General features: G+C 40.9%; 1 protein-coding gene across 8 annotated transcripts in view; it reads right to left on the bottom strand.

Moving 5' to 3' along the window:
* The window catches only part of CARMIL1 (capping protein regulator and myosin 1 linker 1), a 327354-nt gene that overhangs the window by 178533 nt on the left and 121151 nt on the right, over positions 1–27670 (bottom strand). For all 8 annotated transcript variants that reach the window (XM_037521032.2, XM_054698351.1, XM_054698353.1 and 5 more), the window contains exons 3-5: positions 21841–21891; positions 14757–14816; positions 6637–6758 (exon numbers count right to left, since the gene is read on the bottom strand). In XM_037521032.2, coding sequence (XP_037376929.2) covers positions 6637–6758; positions 14757–14816; positions 21841–21891 — 233 coding nt within the window. The remainder of the gene's footprint in view (positions 1–6636; positions 6759–14756; positions 14817–21840; positions 21892–27670) is intronic.

Raw genomic sequence — 27670 nt, 5'->3', positions numbered from 1 at the left:
TTAGGCTACAAATATTTCCCAAGCTTCCCCTGACTATTGTTCACTGTCTCAGAGGTGAGGCCACCCATGAAAGAATCACACAGCAAAATGAGACTATTAGCAAAACATTGCTAATAAGGGAATTGATTTTTAAGTTACATTTTTCTTCTTTTAATCTGTAAATGTTCTTTGTAAACCTGAAATAAAGTCTCCTTGTTTAATGAAGGGGATATGCCATTTTGTAAAGGAAAGGGAAAAAGAAAAAGATAAACTTCCTAACAGATACAAGTTAAAGAGAAGAGAAATCTTGGTGTGAACATTAGTGTTAATTAAAATTCTTTCATTTCTTTTTCTACCTGCATTCTCTTGACTATAATCATGAGGACTGGTTGCATTTTACAGATATTTACATATTTTTATATATTTGATTTGGGTCATGGATATTAGTTTCAAAATTCTATTTGATGAAAACCAGAAATTCAGATTTGTGCAGATATAGTTTCATTTCTGTGCAGATACAGTTTCACTTTTATACAGTGAATCTTAGATTATTCAATTATTATTCAACTCATGGCCTGAACTGAGAGCTATGTTGGCTGTGTTTCCTCTGGCTTTTTGCTATCTTTTTGCTATCTGCTCATCAGTCATTTTCCTATGGCTCAGTCCCTACCACAAGGACCCTGAGATTAGGGTTAAGGACCCAAGGTCTCCCTGATGGGCTCAGGTAGTATATTTGTGGGACAAATAACTCAGGCAAGACTTGATGATTCCAAATAAAACTTCATAATGTCCAATTTATTATGAGGACAATGGCATTACTACACACATATTTTTATGTGTTTTGTGTTAATTATGTAAAGGAAACATTTCTCTTACCTACAGTTTTGACTGAAGGCTTATTAGGAATTTAGAAGAAAGGATTCAGCTACCCACTTCTCCACCCTCTCTAATCACAGAAACCAACCCCAACATATAATTGTACATTTCCCCTGTCAAATCATCTTATACCACCTAAGGAACTTCAGGAGTAAAAGCAGAACATGAAAGTCACAAAATACTAAGAGTTTATTTTGACAAGCTTAACTGTGTGTGTTGGGTAGGAAAGCGAAATGTGAGTCAAGCACATGTGAGCCATTTAGATTCTCTGCCAAGTCATTTTGTAAATTATAATCCATGCTTTCTTCCACTTGGTATCTTCATTTGAAATGCCTCACCTTTCCCTCCTCTCTCCCCAAATTTTCTCCATTCCATGGCACAAAGAAAGCATAAAATGTCTGTACTCATTCAAAAGTTCAACAAGTACTAATATCTGTCATGGGATTTTAGATGAATAAAAACACAGCCTGTGTTCAAACAGCTCCCAGCCTAGAAGGGTGGACAGGTGTATCCCGTGCTGCGTATCACTCTGGCCTTCTCAGGGACACTGCTGGTTGAATCTCTCTTTCTTCATCAACATCTCCCTCTTTCTACAAGATCATTGCCCTAGTCACAGCCATTGGCTTTTACATCTCCCATTCTCAATACAATAAAAATCCCCAGTAACTCCTCATGCCCCTTTCAATACATCCCATTTAGCAGTTTCCCTTCTTAGCTAAACCTCTCTGAGAGGTTTTCCATGCATGCCACATCCACTTTCTCACTTTTGAATTCATCACACAACCATAGTATTCTGTCTCTCACTACCAAAACTTGGAATTGCTCTAGCCAAGATCACTGTGACCTTCATAGCGCCAGTCTGTGACAGGGGATGAGAGGATTCACCAGAGACAGAGAAGGAAACAGAACAGGCAGATCTACTGAAATACACAGGACACAGCTCTGCTCTCAGCTTTTTCCGTACCCACCATCATCCTGCAATCACCAATTCCACCTTCAAAAATTTCTTCCAGGCTTTGCTTGTTCAGCCTGTCCTTAACCCAACTCCTTTGCAGTTCTTCTTCCTTCTCTGGACCTCTAAATGTTGGGCTCCTTCTCAGGACAAGCCTCTTCCAGGTCCATATCACTCTCCAGTTATCTCATTCACACTCAGGAACTCAACTATCTTTACAGTAGTGACCTCACCTGTGCACTACATCTCCGGACCTGGGCTCCTCTCCATTCCAGGCTCCACAGATATCCTACATCTCAAATCTAGCTTGCCTAAAACAAAAGGATTAGGATCTGCCCTCCAAAAAATTAGTAAATAAAAACTTGCCCCCCCTGCTTACCCAAGGTCTCGCCATCCCATTGAAAAGCAGCACCAGGGCATCCCTGGTGGTGCAAGGGGTTAGGCATAGCACAGCACTGTGAAGCTGTCCACAGCCTCTGCAGCATGAGTTCGATCCCCAGCCAGGGAGCTGCCCACATGGCACAGCAGACCTCTCCTGACTCACCCGCTACTCCCCTCAGCAGTGTATTTCAGTACATTTGCCTGTTCTGTTCCTCAATCTGTCTCTGGTGAATCCTCTCACCCCCACACCTTTGGTCTGTACCCCAGTTCTTGTATGCATAAATAAATAAATCTTTAAAAAAGAAAAAGAAAAGCAGCCCCAGAAACATAGGTGCATCCTTGCTTGCTCCCTTTCCTCCACTGCAGTTCCCCACCTGCCTAATCCACCAGCAAGTCCTGCATCCAACATAAATCTATCTCTCATGGAACTACTTACGCACAGATAGCACTCAGCTACATTATTGCCCAGTGTCCAAATTAGCTTTCTATTTTATCATAAAATATAAAAGGAATCACAACACATCCCTACTTAGAATGTTCCACTGGTTTCACTATGAAGCTACAAAATTCCCACTGTTCTACATTAACTGGCCAGAGTCGATTGTTTCCAACCTCACCTTACACCACTTCTCATTCCCTCCTATCTTCATCTACCTTCAGTCACATACTCTAGACACACTGGTTGTCTTTCAGTTCCTCTAACACCAAGTCTTCTGGAGGCAGAAGAAATGGCATGTGCAAAGGTCCCAAGAAGAATACCTCCTTTGCCATCTTCAAACTCTCTTCCATTGGGTCTGATCAGAGTATCAGGGCCTTGTGGAACCAAGCTTAGCCGAGGTTTCGCCATTTTGTATATCCTCCACCTTGATATGTTAGTCCTTGTCCAGCCGCATTCCGGAGATCGTTTCAGCAGTCACAACCCTCACTCCACTTGGTGACGAAAAAGCAGACCACCCCAGCCGCCAATGAGGGCAGTCCTGTCCATAAATGGGACAGCATCTCTAACCGTCCAATCACTTTGAAACTGTAACCGCGCGCGCCAAAATGCCTTTGTAGTAGCCAGTGAGTAACTGCCAGCTTCTTTCAAAATTCGCGCCACTCGCGACCCTATAAGATACCCCAGCTTCCTCTGTTCGAGGCTCTCGACCTCTGCCGTTGCATCGGTGCGTGTCGAGGGCCGGGACTCGAGCCCGTAATAAACTCCCTTTTGCATTTACATCAGCTGTCTTTGGATTCTTGGAGGCTATGCTCGCCGAGTCTGCTGATCTTGGGCACAACAGGCCTCAGGGAGGCCTTTGCAGAGGTTTAGCCTTTATACTAGTCTTTATGGAAGACCAGCTGCAAGCATTTATTCACATTTACAGCTACTTCATTTCCCCCTTTGGGGCAGGTAGGGTTGTTTTCGGATGTGAGCAAAACAACTTCTTAAGCAAAGTTCCAGGTGGGAGCACCGAAATAATTAGCATTCTTCCCAACATATGTATTTTACACTTCTCAGTAAAATACTCTCTTGGTGAATAAATGTACAAACAATTATAACACAATATGATATGGGCCAGCATGAGAAGTGGTCACGGAATTCTCTGGAAGCTTGTGTAAAGGAACTCTCAACAGGTTAGCAGGTATCTGCATGGTGTCTTTTGGACCAGGAGCTTGTCAAGATCAGGAGTCTACAGGAAAAGACTGAAAATACAAGAGAATGCTGTGACCGGGAACAGGCTGGACTGTAGGCAGGGCGGCCATGGTCTGCTCTGCCAGGCAACTCCATTAGATTGTATCAAGAAACCTGATCATTAAGAGCTTATGTTGGGCACAGACACTGTCTGGATTACAGAAAGATCACTGGCAAAGGTGGCTGAAGACGGGGAACATGAGCAGCAGAGACACTAGCTAGAACAATGTTGCTCTGGGAATGAGAGAAGGTCTGAATTAAGGCAGCGGAAATGAGAAGAAAGACAAACCACCAGACCTAATAAGACAGAATGAAAAGAGCTTAGCAACTAATTAGATGTGAGCAGTTCAGCTTTTAACTTGGGAGATGCAAATGTACATGTGATGCTATAAATGTGAATGGAAATGATGAAGTTAGGAATAGAAAGAAAACTTGGAATACAGGCAGGAGGGGTGGGCAGTAAAAATTTCCCTTTGGAACATGCCAAGTATGAGGTGTTTGGGAACATTCTTGGGGAGACGCCCAATAAGCAGCTGGGAGATGGAAATGAAGATCAAGGTGAAGGCAGAGGTCACAGGTTCAGAAGCCAACATATATGTAATAGTCATTTCTCTAGAAACACAAGACAATTTTCTCCGGGGAGAAAAAAATGAAAGAATCTAAACCAAAAGTAAAACTATCAATTCCCTCCAGATCCCTAGAACACTAAACAAACAAGGCTGCATTTTAAAGAAAATGGGTTTCTAAATATTGCTCTGTGGGCCTTATAAGTCCTTACAGGCTGTGCTTAATAATTTCCTTATTTCATCAGTGGTAATTGGGAATGAAAGGCAAGACATTATAAGGAAACTCCTGTAGAAAGTTCCATTATTGAAAGGTAGCTTAAGGAAAGTGGGTTATAGTTATCGCTAACTGATGAGTACCCCAGAGAGTTCGCTGGTGGCTTTGAGGATGATGAGGAAACTTACTAAGAATGTTTTATTTTTGGCTATTTCCCCACTGCTGCTGTAAGTTCGCTCCTTGCTTCATCCCACCACCCACTCTGAGCCCACATCTCTCCACACACAAGACCAGCAAAGATTCGCCTGTAAGGACCTCTCTGGTGGTGCAAGGGGTTAAGCACCACATTATGAAGCAATCCGCAGCCTCTGTAATATGAGTTTGATCCCCAGCCGGCCAGGGAGAAACCCACATGGCACGGCTGACCTCTCCTGACTCGCCGGCTGCTCCCCTCAGCAGTGTATTTCAGTCAGTCTGCCTGTTCTGTTCCCAACTGTCCTGGTGAATCCTCTCAGCCCCCGCATCTCTGGCCTGTACCCCTGCTCTTGTATGCAAAAATAAATAAATCTTCAAAAAAAAAAAGATCCGCCTTTAAGATCCTCATGTGGGGAAATCCTAGCCAGGCAGGGGGTGGGAGGGCAGCCCGAGTTCACTAGCTCACACCCTCCATCCACTGGACTGAGGCCAGGGACACTTAGCTCCCTCTGCAACCAGCCTCTACAACTGAGCAGCTTTCCGTCTACCAGAAGGTCTGAAAGACACAAAAACTTAGTTTTTCTGCTGCTTTGCCTATTAAATTTCAGGCAGGACAATGTAGACACATGTTCCAGAAGGGCAACAGTCTTCAAAATTCCCCTCCGGCCCCATACCCTCCCCCGCTCCCCTGCCAAGCAAGGTGCACAGAAAACCATCTTACACATGTCTACCTGAGGCTTCAAGGCCTCCTCATGCAGGGAGAGCCATTGGAGAGAGAGAATGTCTCCAATCCCTGTATCATCTCCTTCCATCAAGAGGGTATTTAGACTGTGAACTATTTTTTTAGGGAGCTTTCTGACAAGAATCTCTCTGCCCTTTCACCTCAGCTAATCTATTTCCCTCTTTTTTTAAGATTTATTTATTTATTTTATACAAGAACTGGGGTACAGGTCAGAAACATGGGAGAGTGAGAGAATTCACCAGAACCGAGCAGGGAGCAGAACAGGCAGACGGACTGAAGATATTGCTGAGGGGAGCAGTGGGCGAGACAGGAAAGGTCTGCTGCGCCATGTGGGGTTCTCCCTGGCTGGTAGGGAATTGAACCTGCACTGCAGAGGCTGCGGACAGCTTCGCAGCATAGCACTCAACCGCTGTACCGCCGGGGAAGCCCTCTATTCCCCTCTTTCCAATAACCCACACATTCCTTAAGTACAAACTCCGTTATCCAAGCACACAATCCTGTCTAAAAATGCCTCACCAAAAAAAACAAAAACAAAAAAAACCTTAAGAAAATTTACTAATATCTCTCAATATGTATTTCATAAAACGAAGAGAAAAATGAAAGAAGCTACTTTTCATGTTTAGTTTCTTACTAAGTTTCCTCTGGCTGAGCAGAAAAAAATGGAAAATGAAGTACTCTTACTCTTCATTAATACGATGTTCAACACCTTTATACGAAGTATTCAGCCCTTGTTATTCTGCTAATAGCTGCGAGGAAAATTCACCCTGAGGTAAATCTCCAGTTTTACTAAAAAGGTTTATACATAAGTTTAAGTCTAATGAGTTGAAAGACTGCCAAATCCCTTCTTAACTCAAGTTCTTTCAAGAATAAGGCAGAGCCCTACAGAAATCTGACATAAAGCACAAAGATTTGAGCAGGAGGTTAGATACGTAATGTTTAAGCGAAGGAAGTATGAGAGAAGAACTAAGAACTGAGAGAGGCGGACGAAGCCATAATCCCATTTCATGCTGAGGAAGAACAGGTTCCCTGCTGTGGTCTCCCTTCCCCTGGAGAACTCACACGGGAGAGAGGCCAGGAAATATCCTCCTCAGGCAGGTACCGATGTGAGCCAGCACCTCACTCACATCCTCGGGTGACGCCATCTTCATGGAGATGTTACACTTCTCAGTTTCCACAACCATCTGCAAGAACCAAGATGAATATTGTTTAGTAACGTCTCCAGTTTCTTGAATTTTTAGTTTTAAGTAACATTACCTGTATACTCACACTGATATATAATACATTACCAGCTTTTTAAGATGACAGTCTTAGTTTAAGACTCAAAGCATTACTTGGGTAATGCTACAAAACCATCTACAAAACCAAACAAGTATTTTAAGGGCCAGACTACAGATTCAAACAGATCCCCCCGCCACATGATGCAGATGATGGGGGCCCCCAAAGTGGTAGAGACTGTACTGCACAGGACTTCTCACTTTACCATGACTTTGTCTTGAGGTACAGAAGTATTAATTATGATTACAGCCCTACTGGCCAGTACAAGTATAAATCCTTCTATGACCGAGAGCTACCTGACACCTACTTTTTTTTAAAAAGCATGTTTTAAAAACAAGATTGGGCCTCCCTGGTGGCGCAAGGGGTTAAGATTCTTTCTCCCCTTCTCTCTCCTGCCTCCTCTGCTGTGGCTTCTCTTGGTGACTATCTCAATACTGCAGCCAGCCGTTGCCCACAGAAGTAAACAAGACAGCTTACAACAATGTAACAACTACAGGTGCCCCATCAGGCAGGGCAATCCTAATGGTGGAGTGCAGAAAAGCCTGAAAACCATTTACCCTACAGACTCTCAAAGTGTTTATATTAAAGGGAACAGTAATATAATTTATCAAAATAATGAGATCAAAGAAAAAGGCTTATGTAATTTGAGTGCTTAAAATGTTACTTTTCTATTAAGCATCTTTAGAAGAATCTGTTTACAAGTGTTTCCTACATATTGCCTCTATGCCAGTTAGAGGGGTTCCTTCCTTATATTTAAAAATAAATAAAACATTTCTTTTCATGCAAATTTTCAGCACATTCCTCAAGAAATTAATAATGTAGTCTTTGAAATTCTCTAGGCAAACATCATACTGGTGTTCTACAACTGGTCCAAGAGATATTTCCCCTAGAAGGGAAAAATAGCCAGCATTTCTATATCTAGAGGTGTTTTCTGATCTACCAATGTACACATCAGTGAAGTGTCTTCAGACTAAAGCTCTTCTGTGCAATTAGGTTCAGATGCTTCACGTCACAAGCATGTCTGCAAAAGCCAGAGACTTTGTGGTGCCGCCATCTTGTTGTGTTCTACATCCCACCCCCAACTTCCCCCCGGGGTAATTATATTTCTCACCACAGGGTATTTCTACTTCCCTCACCATCTAGTGCATTTATTCAGTTCACAGTTTGGGTGTGAGTAATTAGTAATTAGCTTATTCTAATTCCACTTAATCTTAACACCTAATCATCCTTAATTGCACAGGATTGAAAAGAGTGACAGGGAAGAAAGAAAGGTGACAGGTGGGGGAAGAAGTGAGGGCTTCAAATTCACCCTCACAAGGAAGTCCTCACGCAGCCACATACTATGATGTGACCTCTGCATATGTAAAAATGGCAACAAAATCACAGGGGTGAGCCCAACAGGCAATGAGTTCATCAGGAGAAAAATCACCATCTGAAATACCTTTCTTCCTATTTCTGCAGGGAGAAAATAGTGTTTGAAACCATTTTTACTCTGACAACTATGGCCTCCAGCACACTTTTAAAATAGTAATGGGGAATAGAATCAATAGATTCTTGTTAAGACTCAAGTTTCCAACTCCCAACCCACCTCCTTTTGAAAAGTGGAAAAACCTTGCACAAACTTTGAGCAGCATTTTTTTTTAACTAAACCCAAGACAACAGATTTGTCAGGTGTTTTTCTTTCTTCTAACAGAACAATCATGGGTGATTTTGCCAAAATCATTCTAGGATATAGCAAAGAAATAACTATACATATAATATATATTACAAACAATAATTTTGTTTATTCAATTTATATAATTTGTATTATATATACATAAATAATATGATAAAGTTTATAAATATAGTCATATATTTAATATATTTATATATTAAATATATATTAAATATATAAAGTTTATATATTCATATATTTAATATGTGTAGTATATGTAGTTTATATATGTAAATATATATAGTTTACATATATAATATATACATAAATCACAGCAAGTGTTTTAGTTGTACAAAAAAACAATTCCAAAACTCTAACTATAACACTATGTAACTATTTCATCTACCGGCCATGAAGCCAATAGAACTTAATCACCACTAAGTGCTATAGCAAGAGAGACTTGGAAAACCAGAAAATAAAAGGAGGACAGAAGTCACACTTCACTACCTCAGTAGCACATGCACACTCACTCACACTCAATGAATGTGCATGTCCCAGGCATTTTATCTGAATTTACGAACTAAAATTAGAGAAAGACAAAATTAGCAATGAACACAAAGTTAATAAATAAAAAGCAAAGAACTTTAGAAAAGAATCTCCTAATCAGATTGGTTTGTGAGTGCCACAGGCAGTCACTATCATCCTCACAATTTTACATAAAAGAAAATTGAAACTAGAGACATCAGGAGTCCCAAGGTTACCCGAGTTACTGACTGTCAGATTCTGGAACGTAACAGAATCAGATGATATGTTTAACAAAAAATATAAAAGTCCACCCCAGATATACTGAATCCTAACCATCATGGGAAGCTGAGGTAGGTAAGAGGGCTGATGTGATAGAGAGAGGGATGCTGTTGAAGGTCTCTGTATTTTTAATAAGCACCATGGGGAATTCTAAAACATCAAACTTTGAATACCACTAAGTGACTGGGTTGTGGCTGCTAGTCCGAAGTCCAGACCAGGCAACAAAGTTACGCTGACCCCAAGTTGTAGAGCTGTTCTTGTGACAGTGACAGAACAACTCCATGGGACTGAAATAGATGGCGTTCTACCCATTTTTCCTGAATGCCAGATACACAAAGTGACAGGACTACAAAGTATGTTCCAGCAGTCACATGAGAAAATCCATCTGCTTTTATCAATGTCCTTGTCAGAATTAAATACCATGATCACATCATATTTTAATATAACCTTGGCATGAACATTTCAATAGTGGCCTTCTGCTCCCATCCCAACCCCCAAACATAAACATAAACATTACTGAATTATTATCATCAAGACCCAGGTTATGTGATCATTCATAAGTGATCACTCACTTCCACATATGCTTGCCCAAATGGGGCAAACATATGGTGCTATAATTTTTCTTCCAAACTCCTGTGTCTGGAGAATGATAAACACACAGGATAAAATATTGCTCTAAGATGATCTATGGAAAAGTTCCAAGGATTAGTATGCACTCTCTATTAACATAAAGTGACAATTTGACAATTTCTTTTAAGAACTTTATCAACAAATTCCACATGCGCATATACAACTTTTCTTTGTAGTTTTAAAAATAAAACACAAAGTAAGAAAGAGGAAGGAAATAATAAAGATTAGAGTAAAAATCAATGAAATGAAAACAAAAATCAATAGAATCTATAGAGAAAATCAAGGAAACCAAAAATGAATCAATGAAGTCAACGAAACAAAAAAGTAAGTTCTTCGAGAGGATACATAAAAGATAGAAGTAGGCTTCTCTGGTGGTGCAAGGGGTTAAGCACAGCACTATGAAGCAATCCGCAGCCTCTGCAGCACTTCAATCTCTGGACAGGGAGCTACCCACATGGCACAGCAGACCTCTCCCGTCTCTCCCTCTGCTCCCCTCAGCAGTGTATTTCAGTCAGTCTGCCTGTTCACTCTGTCTCTGGTAAATCCTCTCACCCCCACATCTCTGGTCTGTACCCCAGTTCTTGCATGCATAAATAAATAAATCTTGGAAAAAAAAAGTTAAAAGTAGAAGATAAAATAGATAATAGGTAAAATAGAAGATAAATAGAATTTTCTTAAATTGATAAACCTATAACCAAACTGATAACGGGAGGTAGGGGAACAGAGAGAGGAGAACCAAATTACCAGTATCAGGAATGATATTCCACAGATATTTTAGGGAAAACAAGTGAATACTACAAACAACTTTCTATCAATATACTTGACATCTGAGATGAAATGAATGCAAATGAATGCACCTATATCTAGTAAAGAAGTTAGAATTTGTACTTAAAACTGTTGCCAAAGAAAACATAGTTCCAGATAATTTCATTGGTAAATTCAACCAAACAGCTAACAAAGAATTAATACCAACTTTATGTTAATTTTTTTCTAAAATAACTGAAGAGGGACTACTTCCCAGTTCATTCTAGGAATCCATGATTATTTTAATAAAGGACAGAGAAAACGAAAAAGAAAACCATTCTCAGAGATTCGCATTCACATAGAGGCAGAGATTGTCCACAAAATTTTAAAACAATGAACAAAATGAATAACATGGCATCATCAAGTGGAGATAATCCCTGGAATGAAAGGAAGATTTAATATTTGAAAATCAAGTAGTATAATTCACCATAATAACACACTAAAAAGGAAAAAATAAGTAATAACCTCAACAGAGGAAAAACATTTGATGAAATATAACCAATTCCTGATAAAAACTCGCAGAGATTAAGAAGAGAACTCTCAATTAGATAAAAGGCATCTATGAAAAATCATGGCCAACATCACACTTAATGGGGAAAGAATGATGCTTTTGAGCATTGGGAATACAACAAAGATGTCTGTTCTCACCACTTTTCTTGAGCCTTGCACTGGAGGAGTGACCAGTGCAATTGTCAGGGCTGAAATTTGATTTCATTGTATTTACAAGCCAATAAATTAGCCTCTTGCTGTTTCACGAAGGTTGGTAGGAGACAGGATTCCTGGGTCAGAGACAATGGACTTTATTATTCATGGCACAGCAAAGAGCATGAACATCATGTTTGGATAGATTCTCCTTCATTCCCAAGGTCCCCAAGGTGACAGGGAAGGCTCCGAGGGACACCTAAACATGCAGTGTGTTGACTCCAGGAAAAGCAGCACCCGCTGAGCTTGGGTAATCTGCTATTGTCATAGTTAACAGTAAGCAAACCTGTCTTTTGTTCAGAAGGGAAACGTTCCAACATCCCATGAGGCGGGGTGCTTTCTGCAAACACAACCCTGAGAAGAGCGTGGGTAAAAGCGAAGCCACAGCCCAGAATTCCTGCCATCCCCAGCAGGACATGCACAAGCACCAGCAACCCAGAAGGAATGTCTCCCAACAGCAAGAAAAAGAAAGGCAGCAATAATAAAAAAAGGAAGAAGCAAACTTTCTTATTCACAACCAACTATGTATAAAATGATGGAATCTATCAAAAAAACACTAGACTTAAAGTGTCAGTATACAGCAAAATACTACATGCAAGATCAATAAGCAAAAGAGCCATTCTATTTCTACCAGCAAGAAACAATTGGAAAGGGAAATTTAAAACACCATCTGTAGCAGTATCAAAAAATGAAATACTTAGAAATAAATCTGACAAAATATATATTTGGCCTTTACATTGAAAGGTTTAACAAAACACTACTGGGGGAAATTAAAGGTGACCTAAATACCTGGAGAAATACACAATCGTCTTGGGTCAGAAACTCTATATTGTTGAGATGTCACTTCTACCCAAAAGCACTTACAAATTCTCTATAACCGTAACCAAAATCTCGTGGGTTTTTTTCTTTTAGGAAACTGAGCTGGTTCTAAAATTCATCATTAAAATAACTTTGAAAAAAGAAGAGCTGAATTGAAGACTAACCCAACCCAATTTCAAGACTTACAATAAAGCTATGATACATAAGACAGTAGAGTAGTGGCTTAAAGATAGGGAAATAGACCAAAGGGACAGGTTACATGCAATATGTGTATATGGATCCACATATACATGAATAATTAATCATCAACAAAATGAAAGCTAGTTCAGTGGGGGAAATAACAATCTTTTAAACAAATGGTATGAAACGTGGATATACTATATACGCAGAAAAAAGAATTCTCATTCACACATTTGCTTATATATATGTTATCGCAAATGAATCACAGGCCTACATATAATATAACCTAAAATTGTTAGACAGAACATCTTGTGACCTTGGTTAAGCAAAGACTTATTCAATATGACACCAAAAAGGCACAGCACATAAAGGAAAATATTGGTAAACTGGACTTCATCAAAATTTAAAACATGTAGCCTTTGAAAGGTACTATAAAGAAAATGAAAAGATGAGCCAAACACTGAAAAATATGTATAAATCATGAATCTGATAAAATATTTGTATTTGGAAAATGTTTTAAAAATATAAAATATTTAAAAAGGAAAACAACTTCAACGGCAAAAGATTTTAATTGACACTTAACCCAAATAAATATATGACAGCAAATATGCAAATAAAAAGATGCTCAATATTTTCAGTCACTGGGGAAATGCAAATTAAAACTATAAGGAAAATAGCTAGAATTTCAAACACTGGTCATAACAGTGTTGAGGAGTATGTAGAGGAAGTGAAACTCTCATCCACTACTGGTGGCAATTTAAAAGGGACTTTGGAAAACAGTTGACAGCTTCTTAAAAAGTTCACATATGATTAAACCTACCATATGATTCAGTCACTGCACCCGTATATATTTACCCATAGGAAATGGTAGTGAATGTCCAATCACAGATTTGCATATCAACGTTCAGAGTAGTTTAACTTGTGCCTGTGGCGCAGCGGTTGAGCGCTGTGCTATGAAGCTATCCGCAGCCTCTGCAGCGTGGGTTCAATTCCCCTCCTGCCAGGGAGAACCCCACATGGTGCAGCAGACTTCTCCTGCCTCGCCCGCTGCTCCCCTCAGCAGTGTCTTCGTGCCATCTGCCTCTTCTGCTCCCCACTCTGGTTCTGGTGAATTCTCTCACCCTCCCGTGCTTCTGACCTGTACCCCAGTTCTTGTATAAAATAAATAAATCTTTTTTTAAAAAGAGTAGTTTTACTTGTCATACCAAAAACTGGAAATGACCCACATATCCATCACCAGGTAATGGATAAACAAAGTAAGCTACAGTCATACAATGGAATATTACTCAGCAATAAAAAGGAATGAAGTATTGAGACATGCAACAAAATAAATCAATCAAAAGTAATTATACTGACAGAAGGTAGGCAATAAAGAGTATATAAACTGTAGGATTCTATTCATAAAAATTTCTAGAAAATGCAAACTAATCAATAGTGGCAGAGGGCAAATACCTGTATGTGACAACAGGTGAGGAAGAGGAACCAGAAGGAGTATTTTACTAAGGTGCAAAGAAAATTTGAGGGTGACGAAAATATTCACCATATTGTTGTGATAATGGTTTCACTGGCAAGCATATATCGAAACTTACCAAACCATACCCTTTATTTTAGTATTTTAGTACATGTTATTTATACTCTGTAGTTTTTAAATATCTACATTAATACCACAAATTTGGGTCTCCCTAGTGGCACAGCGGTTGAGCGCTGGGTTGCAAAGCTGCCTGCAGCCTCTGCAGCACCAGTTCAATCCCCAACCGCTGGGCGAGCGTCCCACATGGCACGCAGACCTCTCCTGCCACCAGCTGCTCCCATCAGCAGTGTACTTCGTCAGTCTGCCTGTTCTGCTTCCTGCTCTGGCTCTAGTGAGTTCTCTCACCCTCCCACACTTCTGACTGTATCCAGTGCTTGTATAAATAAATAAATAAATCTTTAAAAAAAAAATTTATTTATCACTATATTCCCAGAAAATCATATGCAGTGATAAATATACAATAGTTAAGAAATTTAGCACTAAAACTTGTACAGAATCTCTAAGGAAGAGCTCAAAAGCTAATTCATTCTTTTCAAGCTGACTTATGGACAAGTGTTTTCCCTATCAGAACAAATTGCCAAGCCCTCCCCACGCAGGTCCTATTCAGTTTCTCATTTAGAAACTTCCATTTTCCCTAATCTTGTGTCACTATCTAAAGAAAAAAAAATCAACATTTGATGGTGTAACCAAAGTAGGTGTTTCACTATGTCTTCAGAAACTCAAGAAAGATTGTGATCTTGCTGCACTCATGGCAAAGAGTTTTCTGAAGTTCACACTCACCTGAGCTGACTTGCTGCATAGGACGCCATGAATCTCCAAGTAACTGAAGGTTAACTCGAGCTGCAATACAGAGAGGAAGACGAAATAAACAACTGTAATGAGGCTTTTAGAACCTATAATTCAGGGGTCGGCCAGGGTGGGGGGATGTTATAAGTAGGAACAATCCAAGAGCAGATGAGTGGATAAAGAAGGGATGGTATATATACACAGAGGAATAGTACTCAGCTATGAAAAAGTAAGATCCTACCATTTACACCACCATGGATGGGCCTAGAAAATATTATGCTGAGTGAGATAAGTCAGTTGGAGAAAAATAAACACTACATGATGTCACTATTTGTGGTATGTAGAGAAACCAAGCAAACAGATGAACAAAATAAAAAAAAAAATTTAGACTATAAGACCAATTAATAATTACCAGAAAGTAAAGGGAAAACCAGGTAAAAGGGATCAATTACATAGTAAAGGATAGGAATGGACTTTCAGTGGTGAGCTAAATGAAATATATACACACACACACACACACACACACACACATATATATATAGATGTTGACTTTTAATGATAGAGACCTGAAATTTATAATAATGTTACGATACAATGTTAATTCACCAACAACAAAAAGTTTTTTAAGAAACAATCCAAGAGCAAGCAATGTACTGGCATCTTCTGAAGGTATGCTGTTTAAATATCTCCACTCAATAAGGTACAACCTTGATTTATCATATTTCAGAAAAAGCATTAATCACTTTACTAAAGGGTTGACAGGAAGCTATACTTAAGACTTAAAATTTCATTGAGACACAAGCCCATTAAAAAGTTTTTGTACTTCTACTCCAGAATGTATTCACTGAGAAAAGAATGTGTGAATTACCCACCTAAATACACTTTTTTTCTTTTATTTGAAGAGTCTGCTTCACAAAGTCACATCAGGATAAAGACAACGCCAGTTTTCCTTCTTCCATAAATCCTAAGTGCTATACTCCCACTACTTACCACATTCCTTCTGTCATCTTTCCTAAAAAATTCTTATTTTGAATGGAGTTAGAAAAATACAACATTTAGGAATTTTAAACTGTGCTTAAAGGAAACACAGAGTCTCTTCTCTGTCTCTGATGTAGATAAATTGTTGATTTTTTTTCCTTTCTATTTTAACAAGGTGTGCCCCCATTCATTTCAGCTCCTAATACCAGCATTTCATTCTCCTCAAAATCTCTCCAGTCATACTTTTCGCCTGTTTTTCCTGGACAGTAGCCACTAATCTTTCCCCCAGTTTTGCAGTCATCCATTCCTCTTCAGTCACAGGGACTAGGACATGGAGGACTGAGTCAAATAAGCACCCTCTTTCCTTAAAACTTAAAATGTCTTGGCCAAAGAATTCACCCAGAACCAAACCCACAAAATTCTTAGTTCAGCCTCCTGGTAGGTGGTTGAACCTACCAGGTTCAACAATTGGTGGGGTAACTCTTAGACCAGAGAACCACTGAGTCTCAAATACATTATTAAACTATGAAAAGGAAAACTAGAGGTGGAAAGACATTTCATTCTTTCTTTCATTATTCATTTAGTCAACCCATGGACTATGTGTCAGCATTGAAAATGTAAACAGGTTGGAGACATTTATCTTGTTCTTCAAGAGGTAAACAACAGCATTCAAGGAACATTTTAAATATTCAATTAGACTTCAAGTCCCCTTACCCATCCTTCTCAAGCTCTGTATTTGGTTGGATTTGTAAAGTGATTTAAAGCAGGGAATTTTCTCCAAAGTGTATTTATCTATCTTCACTTATTTCAATGAAAAACTATTATTTTCAAGTGCTAGCCTTTAATACAGTGCTGATGTTTCTTCTCTACAGTAAGCCCATTGGGTGACCATCCATTTCCTCTGTGGGTCACACCCATAAATGCAGGACACCCAACTTGCAATTCAAGTCTCTCTAAAATGGACTGAGAATTAATACAGCACAGTAAATCAATATTATCTCAATGGGGAAAACAAAGCAGGAAGGAAGCACAATGGATTATGGTAGAGGGCTACAGGTGTTTTGGTGGTGGTCTACCAAAACGATAGGTGCTTTGGTGGTGAATGTGCTATAGTGACAACAATAGAAGGAGGAGATCCTATACTTCTAAAACACAATGTTATAAGCCAATGTTATCTCAATTTTTTAAAAAATGACCCCAATAAACATAATTAAATATAAGACAGCAGAACCTCCCTGTGGTGTAGGCGGTAGAGTGCCGCACTGTGAAGCTGTCTGTATCCTCTGCAGCATGGGTTCGATCCCAGCCAGACGGCGGGAATCCCACATGGCAAAGCAGACCTCTCCTGTCTGGCCCACTGCTCCCCTCAGCAGTGTATTTCTTCAGTCTGCCTGTTCTGTTCCCTGTTCTGTCTCTGGTGAATCCTCTCACTCTCCCATGCATCTGGCCTGTACCCCAGTTCTTGTATAAAAATAAATAAATCTTAAAAAAAAGGACAGCAATGTAAAAAGAAATAATGGAATGAGAACTTAAAGACACTCACAAAGCAATATGAGGGCTTAAGTTTTCTAGATGATTATGCTCCCCAACCCCCAGTTTAACAGCTGTCTCATGCTTATTAGTTATTTTTGTTAAATAACTCACTTCTACCCACTACCAATATTTCACAGACACTCCATCTTGCAGCCTATTTTATCACTATGTGAAATAATTTTAGTTAAATGAATGTGCTTCATAATTAGAGCTGCATGAATGGGTTTGCGAACAAACCACTGACCCCTGGTAAGCATCTCATTTAACCAGTGGGGGCAAGTGTGAAGAGGTGCACTTACAACCTTGCCGTATGAAGAAGCAGTTGACATTTGTCAGCATTATGAAGGATGGCATGGGCACCTGTGGTTGATTTGCTGAGTGAGGCTACTTGGAGGTCAGTGAAGATGCTTCTCCTGGCCCTAAGGCTGTTATTGAGATAAGCAATGTGCCCAGGAGCCAGGAAAGCATTCAGGCACTTCAGCAAGACCCTGAATAATGACTTCAAGTTTGTCAAGCAAAGAAGGGGTGGAAAGGGAACTGCAGACAGAAGAAAAAGAATTTGCAAAGACCTAGAGGTATTAAAAGGACAGAGAGAGGGCCAAAAGTAGTAGTAGACACTGAGATGTCAGCAGTCAATAGGGGACACTGGCTAAGGCTGTGGCTCATCATCTGGTCATTATTTTTTTTTAATATTTTATTTTATATAATTCTTAAATCATTTTTTCATTTTTGCACAATGTATGCATTTTCATTTATGTTATATTCCCCATAAAATTGCACCCCCCTTATTTTGACCCCAGTCCTTCCTCTCCCTCCACCCCATAGTGTGTCTCAGATTTCTAGTTGCTTGTTGCTTTTGAATTTTTCTTTATTATAGTTAGTCTTTTTCCTGGTCCCTTATTTAGGTTTTCTAAATTCCTGCTATGAGTGAGACCATCTGGTATATACACAATGGTCATTATTAATAGTGAGGAGGGAGTGAGTCACTTAGACACACTCAGACATCACGGCAAGGTCAGTATCATATTCTCTAATATCACCTATGACTATTCTTTTTTTTTTTTTTTTAAATTTATTTATACATGAACTGGGTACAGACCGGATGTGTGGGAGGACAAGGAGACTCATCAGAGACAGAGCGGGGAATAGAACAGGCACATTGATGAAATACACTGCTGAGGGGAGCAGCAGGCGCAACAGGAGAGGTCTGCCTCACCATGTGGGGCCCTCGCTGGCTGGCCGGGATCGAACTGGCGCTGCAGAGGCTGCAGGCAGTTTCACAGGGCAGTGCTCAACCGCCTGCACCACCAGGGGAGGCCCTCACCTATGACTATTCTTAACAGGCCTTTGCTCCCCTGATGCTTGCCTACCCCAAAGACAGTTTAATAAAGAATGTCACTGGGCAAGAGGCAGGAAAACTGGTGAGGAAGCCAAGACACATCCAAGTTGTATGAAGACCTGAGGACACTTTTACGTCAGATATTAGTGACTGGTGAGATAAGAGAAAGGAATTAGCCAAAGCTATCCCACCACTCAATAACTCTCCCACAACCCACTCTCTCTCCTCTCCACCCTCACACCCAAGAATGACAGTCCCCATTCTACAGGCAACAGAGCCAATCTCGATATGATATGACTGTCATTCAAGAACTCCCACTGGTCTATGGGACCCCAGTCTGTACCCTCAGTCCTCAGCCAGGCTACTGACTGCCTATCTTCCTGACTTATTTCCCTTCCCACCAGGTCTACTCCACAACCCTGGGCCTACACCCCAGTTCCCCCAATGCACTGTGTTCTTTCATACTCCTGCACCAGGGGAAGACCCCCTAAGCTACCTGGTTGGCATGGGATGGTCCCTCAGCCCAGCTTCTCTGCAGATCCTATCCCTAATGTATTATTACCCCCTTCCCCTAAAACAGAGCAGGGGCCTGCTGGGCTGAGAGCAAGGTTCTATTTCTTCCTCTGGGTGCAAACACAGAGGCATTTGCTTTGCTAAGTCATCACTAAGATGTGCATCTCTAGTTTGTGTATCTGACTGCATATGTGTGCAGTACATCGAACAATAAAAAGACAAAATAAAGTTTAAGAAATTGGCACCCCCCAAAAAAGAGAAGAAACCAATGTCAAAAGCAGCACTGGTGGTACCCTATTGTTCTGAATGTAATTATCCTCCCCCAACCTCCAATTAATATCTTTGACTCTGGTTTTGCTTCTCAGCCCAGGTAGTAGTGTGGCACATGAACACCAACCAACCAGCTTTCTCGCAGGAGGAAAACAGCATGCAGCTTACTTTGGCAGAAACCCTGCCTTTCTTCACTTGTGATAAAATCAGAACCACTGTCCACACTACCCTAGCGAGGCTGGATGTGAAATATTATGTATTTCAGGGACAGCATCCAGGAGAGAGTGCCAGGAGGTATTTTATGTCCTCAGCCAGCAAAAGAGGGGCAGGGGAATTTCCAAGAGCTAACATGCCTTCTGCTGCATCAGAACACTTTTTATTAGGATAAACATATCATTCAGGAAACTTTTCAATAGGCTACCTATTTTCTTAAGTCCATAAAATTTCCTCCTGCAATTAATTTTTCACCAGTGAGATATTGGTTAATTCACTTCCTTCTACCCTGCCCTTATTACATATAGGCAATTTAGTCAAACATCCATTATCTAATAATTTTTTTTTCTTTTTTAAAGATTTATTTATACAAGAACCAGGGTATAGGCCAAATGTGCAGGAGGGTGAGAGGATTCACCAGAGACAGAACGGGGAGCAGAACAGGCAATACAGGAGAGGTCTGCTGCACCACGTGGGTTGCTTCATGGCCAGCAGGGATCGAACCAGCACTGCAGAGGCTGTTAACAGCTTCACAGTGCTGTGCTCAACCGCCTGTGCCACCAGGGAGGCCCCCCAATACCTAATAATTGATCTCATTTATAATACACTACAAACATACAAACACTGTATTATCAAAAGGGTTTGGACCAAAAGTTTCATTGCTCAAAAAATGTCATACAAGTTAGCACTTATATAACCAGAAAAAAGGCAGCAGGTATCTTAAGACTCTGACTAGCTTAACCACACAATGGATTGGTTATCTTCATAGAGTTCAGGAAAAAACCATGCAAATCACTTGATTTTAAATCCAAAAAGATCCATTTCCTTATAGCACTGGATCTAGCACACAAGCAGGAATTTACAAAACAGCGGCTTAAATGTTGAATTTTAAGCAGCAAGAAAGGACTAGAAGAAGAGCAAATAATCCTGCAACCTAAACATCACCACATAAGAAGAATGAAAGCATCTTCCAACCGTCACCCATTTCGCTGGGTATGTGGAACAAGAAAGGCAGGTCAACTCAGCAGAGAGCAGAAACAAGTAGGACCTAGTCTCTTCCCTCTCCTATTCATTACTTATGAATCCTTAGACAAGTCAACTTTGTGTTCTTTGATCTATTTTCTAATAGCTCACCTACAAGGCTACTTTAAGAATTAAGTGAGACGATTTACTTAGTAGGTAAAAGTTACTAGAACTTTGGGGGTGGATGCAGTGGGACATAAACATTTATTGAGGTGTGAAGGAAAACTCCTGAAACCTACATAGTACTGTAAACTAGTGGCAAATCAATAAATAGTAAGATAAACATGTTACTTAGTAGATAACTACTTACATTCAAGTAATAACAATGGGGTTAAGCTGGGGCTTTGAATCACTAATTTTTCACCAACTAGTTTAAGTTTGACCTTTGACAAATTACTAAACCTCCATCTACATAATAGTACCTATTATGGTTTTCGTAAGTATTTTATTTTAATAAATAATCTTATTTACTAACACTGCACTTAGTAAATGTAGCTACTATCACCTTCTTAGTAAAAATCCCAATTTCTTGTTGCCATTCAATCCATATCCTATAAAATTGGTCAACACCCTTTTTGTTACCATAAAGAATATAAAAATGACAATTATTCAGCCTAATTCACGATGTGTCCATTCAAATTTTAATTTGCACCATGTAATAAAGGACATCTTATGAAAAACATTAAATAGATCTTTCATAGAACAAAGAGGCAAGATGCTATTTTTTCATTGGTGACACCAGGCTACATGGAGAATGGCTGAGGTGGCTACAGAGCTGGTAATGCACTCTTTAGAGCAATGAAGGTTATTTCCCACATGTCAAAGTCTTAGAAAAATCTGCTTTTACTGAACCGAAGGAAATGAGAACTACACTTGAAGAAAGTGAAAACCAGATGCCAGTTGGGAGAGAAAGATGACTGGACTCCACAAGCCTCAGGGGTATGGAGAACAAAGGCTCCCCTAGTTTTTGTGAGATGCTTTTACACAAAGAGGAAGAAAGAAGTAAAAAAAAAAAAAATCCTCATCATCACAATGTTTACATGCTTCCTGGGAGAATGAAAGAAAATATAGGTATGCTAAGAGAACTCTGGACACCTGAGCCTAAATCATAAGCCTGTGTCATGGAAGCGCGTGTGTTGGACTGGAGAGAAGGAGCAGAAGAAAAGGTTGGAGAAGGGGAGGAGTACGAGGACACTCATCAACACTTACCTTGGTGGGGATTCGTGCTGTCACAAGGAAGGCTCGGCATGATGTAAGCACCTGTAAGATGAAAGAATCAGCATCAGTGTAAGTACCAATAAGTGGGACTGGTGTCCTCTGGTCATACCCACTGAATTTTCATGATGCTGAAGCCTCAAGAAAGCACACGGCTGGATTCCTAGTAAGATGAGCAAGTGAACTGGGACAGTCACTTTCCCTGTAGTTAGATTTACTCTGAGACACTGTGTGAAGATCCATGTTGAACAAATGACCTGTGAGATCCTGACATGAGGAAGCCAGTCTAGGGCCCAAGGAACAACAGCTTCCACAGGGCTCTTATCTGCAGTGATACATCCCACTATGTGCACAGCAAACAATGAAAAAGCCAAATGACAACTGCCACCCACCTTTGTCCTCTTGCTTTCCCTTTCTCTATACGTTAGCTGATGGCATTTACATAATACACAGGCAGAGCAGACTATTCATCCAAAAGGTCATCCCAACTTTGCCTCTCAGCTATTTCTCTCAGTCCGACAAGAGAACATTTATGGAAGTCTTCACTCCAATACTCAGCTAAAAAAAAAAATATGGTCCACGGGGCACCATTTCCCTATAGGGTCCCTGATGGGCAAGAGACTGGACTACTAAGGGTCTGGAAATGGTTTGAACTGTTAGTTCAAACCTGGAGCAGGAACCCCATGTCCACAAAGTCTATATGTGCCACTAAGCAGCTTGGAGGTCTTTGTGAACAAAAGAAAAGAGACTCCACTCAACAAAGAAAGGAAATTCCTGAACTTCTAGAGTCCTGGAGAACATTTTTTCAAAGAACTTCCTCGTTGCTAAATTAGTGTTTAGAAAAAGATCTTATGTTCTAATCTAAGAATTCTGGGCTACAACCAAACCTTAGAAATCCAAGTCAAGAACATGGAGGCCCAAGGTACTAACTCCATCCAGGGTTCAACCCTCCAACCCACACAGAGAAGACGTGTCCCTGTGGCTGCTCCGTGCCCATCACTAGTCTCCCAACTCCAAATAGAAACAATATATTTTCCATAAAACTCTTCTCTAAATAATCATAAGTCACCGCTAATGGGAATAACTTAAGAGGAGAGGAAGTTATAATAACTTCTCAATAACTTGAGAGGAGAGGATGAGATGAGAGCCAGATACAGACTGGGAGAATCTGACAATGAGCAAGGCAGGGAAGGCCAAGGGGGAAGCCACAGTCCATTTCAAGACCTCTACCCAAATGCATTCAATCACGGTTACAGGTCTACCTTGCTTCTCAAAAGATCATGTCACACCACTTAGCTTTTACAGAAGATCTACCTTACCATCTACTTTCACTAATTGAAAGTAATAGAGTTTTTGCTTTTACACCAAAAAGTGAAAAGGGAAAACAACATTTAGCACTGTCCTATTTGTGGCCTCAGCATGACGATCTGGAGGAATGAGCCCAGAAATCTCCTTCCCCAGGAATTACTAAGAAGAATGTGCATTTATCACATAATTTCTGTTTTCACTATATGTTAGTGTTATTTGGGGTTTTGTGTTTTGTTGAACAAGATTTGGGAGACTATTTTTTGGGTCTGGGAATGCTAACATTTTTTTTCCATATAAATTAACAGAACTTGCTTCTTCACTTAACATTATTTCACATGATGAAAGGCTTCACAGGAAGGTTCTACTTTTGGATAGCAGGGAAAACCTGTGTCCACAGGATCCATTTTTAACCAGTGTCATTTTTGCCACTTGATTCTGGGCCAGCTAGCGCTGGGGTAGGAAGGGGTAGGAAGGGATAGCCCAGAACAGCCTGTGAATAAAGGGGCCCACAAAAGCTCCCAGCTCAAAGAGTCCTCTTCTTCAACATGTCAGTAATTAGTTGAAAGATCTCTTTTTAAATCTCAGCACGCCCTAGAGAGTTAAACTCTCGACTAGCCAATCTTGAAATGAGACAGGAAGACTCAGGGGAGTAGAATTTGGCTGCCTTTGGGGAAAGAGCAAGCGATATATTGTCACATGGGACATGCAGGGTTCAGCAGTGAGCATGACAGTCAGAAGGGGCCTGATGATAAAAGAAAGGGAGACAAAGGGCCTCAGCGATAGGCTGTGACATTCACTAAGGCCTGGGGAACAGGTTGCCACTGAATTATGAGAGTGAGATTCATCTTAGAAGATGAAAAATTCACCTTCTCTGAGCTAAGTCCCTGCTCCTCAGCAGCACTAAGTCTTCTAAAGGGATCTAGTCCCGGATGAGAACCCCTCCCTCTTTCAAAGAGGGGTCCTTCTCCAGGGGAACAGGAAAAGAAAAGAGAAGTCAAGGCCACCAGCCTGGGGCGCAGAGAGGCCAGAGGAAGCTGGATCCCTATTCCTTCCTTTTTCTCTCTGTGTTGTTCACAACACAGCACATATTTCTCTACTCCGGGAGTACTTTGTAACATCAGTCCTAACCTTTCCAATAACCTAGAGTCCATAAAACCTCTGCATAGAGGTAAAAAGGAGGAGGGGGGAGGAAGGGGGAGGGGGGGAGCAATAAGGTTCAATGTCAAAGTCCCAGACAGGATTGTGTTGCCTTTGTAGTATTTAGAAAACTACAATTAAAAAAAATTCAATTTTTCTACCATTTAGAAAACCACAATTTAGAAAAATTCAAACTCTGTGAACATTCCTGCAAAGGAAAATCAGCCCCGTAAGCTCCAGGATCATTTTATGAGACCAGTAGTAAAATAGCAGCCAATACCTGTTCTAACAGGTTTCCTTTCATCCCCTCATACGCTAAAGGTAGACACTGTTATTATCCCCATTTTAAGAAGAAGAAACTGAGGAACAAAGAGCTGACACAACTTGCCCAGGTCACCCAGCAAGCCGGTGGCAGAGCTGGGTGGGTGGGCTCCAGACACGGTACCCCTAATTACCTTTCCTGGCTCACAGTCGCATCTTTCCAATACCAGCTTCCTCAACAGTCCACACACATGCAAACACCAACAAGTCATAGAACTTTAAAGCCACAAAGAAACAAACAGGTAAAAGCCTCACCTGTAAGGTAAAGGATATTGGGCATCCTTTTTTAAAAATATTTATTTATTTATGCATATAAGAGCTGGGGTACTGGCCAGAGGTGCAGGGGGCGAGAGGATTCACCAGAGACAGAGTGGGCACCAGAACAGGCAGACTGACTGAAATACACTGCTGAGGGGAGCAGCAGGAGAGACAGGAGAGGTCTGCTGCGCCATGTGGGCAGCTCCCTGGCCAGCTGGGGATCGAACTCACGCTGCAGCGGCAGTAGATAGTTTCACAGTGCTGTGCTTAACCCCTTGTGCCACCAGGGAGGCCCTGTTGGGTATCCTTTTAAAAAGGACCAGTCCCTTCTGGTATGCCTGTCTGTCTGTCTGTCTGTGTGTCTCTCTGTCTGATTCTAGGCATGCATCTCTCCATCTACCTGTGTCTCTCCTCACCTGCTCCCCCATCATTCTCTCACCCCCTTCTTTCTACTGTCATTGCTAAGATTCCCCCCCATGCTCCCCTCATTTTGCTCTGTCTCTCTTCCCTCCTCCAGCACTGGCCCCTGCCTTCACTTCCCAGCAGTTTCTCTAACCACTTGGGAGTTTTTCTCTTATTTATAGCTGTTGCAAAACCATAGACACCAATCCCAAAAGCAAAACTGCATTCTGGAAGTGTATCTTATTTATGACACAGTCGGAGAGAAACTTGAACCAAACACAAAATAAAAATGACAAGACACCTGTTGATGTTATTATACAAGAAGCACACGGGTAATTAAGTGATTAGGAAGTCCCCTGTGGGAATCGAATGAAAACGCCTTAAACGCTAATCTCAAAACAGACACCCAAACAACCCAAACTCGGTGGTGATCGCAGGCACATGGTGGGCTGTCCCGATGCCCCTTCCCGCGCATGGCACTCGGGAGAGTAACAGCTCCCACCAGGAGCAGAAGCATCAAAGATCTGACCTCTTGTGAACAGTCACCAAAGACTGTGTCTCAGGGACGCTGACAGGGTGTTAACTGGGTCAGGAGCTTTTTTTAAACGAGAGGGGAAAAAAAAACCCGTAACATCCATTGGGATTCCCCTGGAGTAAAGGACAATCTCTTAACCATGTGCAGAGACAAGAGTTCTGATGATTACTTCTATTTTCACCTTGGCAACCAGGGGGCTCACGATCTATGGTCCGACAAGGCAACTCTCTTTCCTTCCAAATAGTTTAGAGGCCGTGTAAGTACAGTGTCCTTCAGAAACTGGATATAGGCCAAAATAATTCATTTGCACAGGGATAATCCATCAAAGAACCAGGCTTTGAAGAAAGCCCGGGTTGACCCCATTTCTGGTGGTCACTAAAGTCCCCAGGTCTCTCTGGGGACTGTTCTTAGAAAGTATGGAAGGGAGAGGAGCAGACTGGGTAAGACCTTTGACAGCTGACCCAACCTTTCTCGAGACTTATTCCTACTTATATGCACAGAGTAGCAATATTCTTTTGTGAGGTCTTCCAGAAACATATATTCACACCATGAAGGAAAAGGCCCTTAATCAAGTGTACAGTGTTGGTTCATGCCTGCTGAAATTTATAGTCAGGCTGTGGCTCCGTCTGCCTTTTGCTGCCACTACAGCTGCTGAGGGATGGCTGTGGGTAGTGCAGGACTCCAGCCTTTCAATGAGTTCCTTCTTTTATCAGCATTCCTGATTTTATAAGAAACAAAGCCCTCCAACCCAAATCTCTTGGTAACCATGGTTAGAGTAGGGTTTTCCAGGGGGCCAAACATTTTTAATAAGGTCTTGAATTATCTTGGTGCCAGGCTGTCTAAGGAGTAGCAGTATTTCGAAGCAAAAGTGCAGAAACTACAAACGCTACCACTCCCAGAATCAGACTTCTTGGTGTATGACAGAGTTGAGAAATGGTTCTCTGTCCACACTGAGGATCCCAACGAAAGATGGTCTCCCAGCTTTCTGGTTCAGCTCCAAGACTGCCCTTGAAGTTGTGCCTGGGAGGTAGAGAGTGTCTTACTGTGCATACTCGTGGTTTCTAGTAGATGGGGTGTGGGTGGGGTTTCCAGAGGAAAATTCCTCTTTGATTTATCAGAAAGCATTTCCTGATTACAGGCATTCCCTTAGCACTAAGCATAAACCAACCTTCCCGCACTACCACTGAGACTCCTGCATCCCAGAAACCAAATATGTTGGTCCCCTCAACTTGTTTGGTTTTTGGAATCAGCAAGATAGACTCAGATTCTGGCTCAACCACTTTCTAGCTGTTTAACCCTGACCAGGTGAGTTCACTGCTCCATGCCTCAGTTTACTCATCTGTAAAACTAGAAGAATATTCCTGTGTAAGACTAAGAAATGTTGTTTTAAGAAAGATACAAATGTACATAAAGCCCTGGTCAGGCACAGGGGAGGTTTTGGCCAAATGCACTTCTATCACTATAGATGATGTGACAGTATCTTAAATGTAGATCCCCAGAGTAAGATTAATAGTTACACCTATTAGAATTTTAAATAGTAGCTTTTGTCAATAGAACCAAATGAACAGCAACAAAATCCACACAGATTCTGAGAAAATTTCCTAGGCTGAAATTTTCAGGTCACTACAGATTTTAACCTTAAAGTTGAAGACTTTTCTGGCAAAGTTACAAAAAGAAATGGGGGCATCAGAGGGAGTATATATGCTTAGTCAAGGAACTTTAATCACAAAGGACAAGCTCTAATTTCCCTCCCACCTCTTCTGGAAAGGTCCATTCTTCCACAAGAGCCTTAGCATGCAAACCACATTTCCCACTTCTATAATGAATTTCCTCTCCTTCTCATTGAAATGCAAGCAGCAGCCT

This window comes from Talpa occidentalis, unplaced genomic scaffold, assembly GCF_014898055.3.
Source record: "Talpa occidentalis isolate TD23 unplaced genomic scaffold, MPIMG_talOcc4v2.1 talOcc4.2, whole genome shotgun sequence".
Lineage (NCBI taxonomy): Eukaryota > Metazoa > Chordata > Mammalia > Eulipotyphla > Talpidae > Talpa > Talpa occidentalis.
Note: the sequence above shows the minus strand (reverse complement) of the source record. Positions and strands in the feature narration are given on the sequence as shown.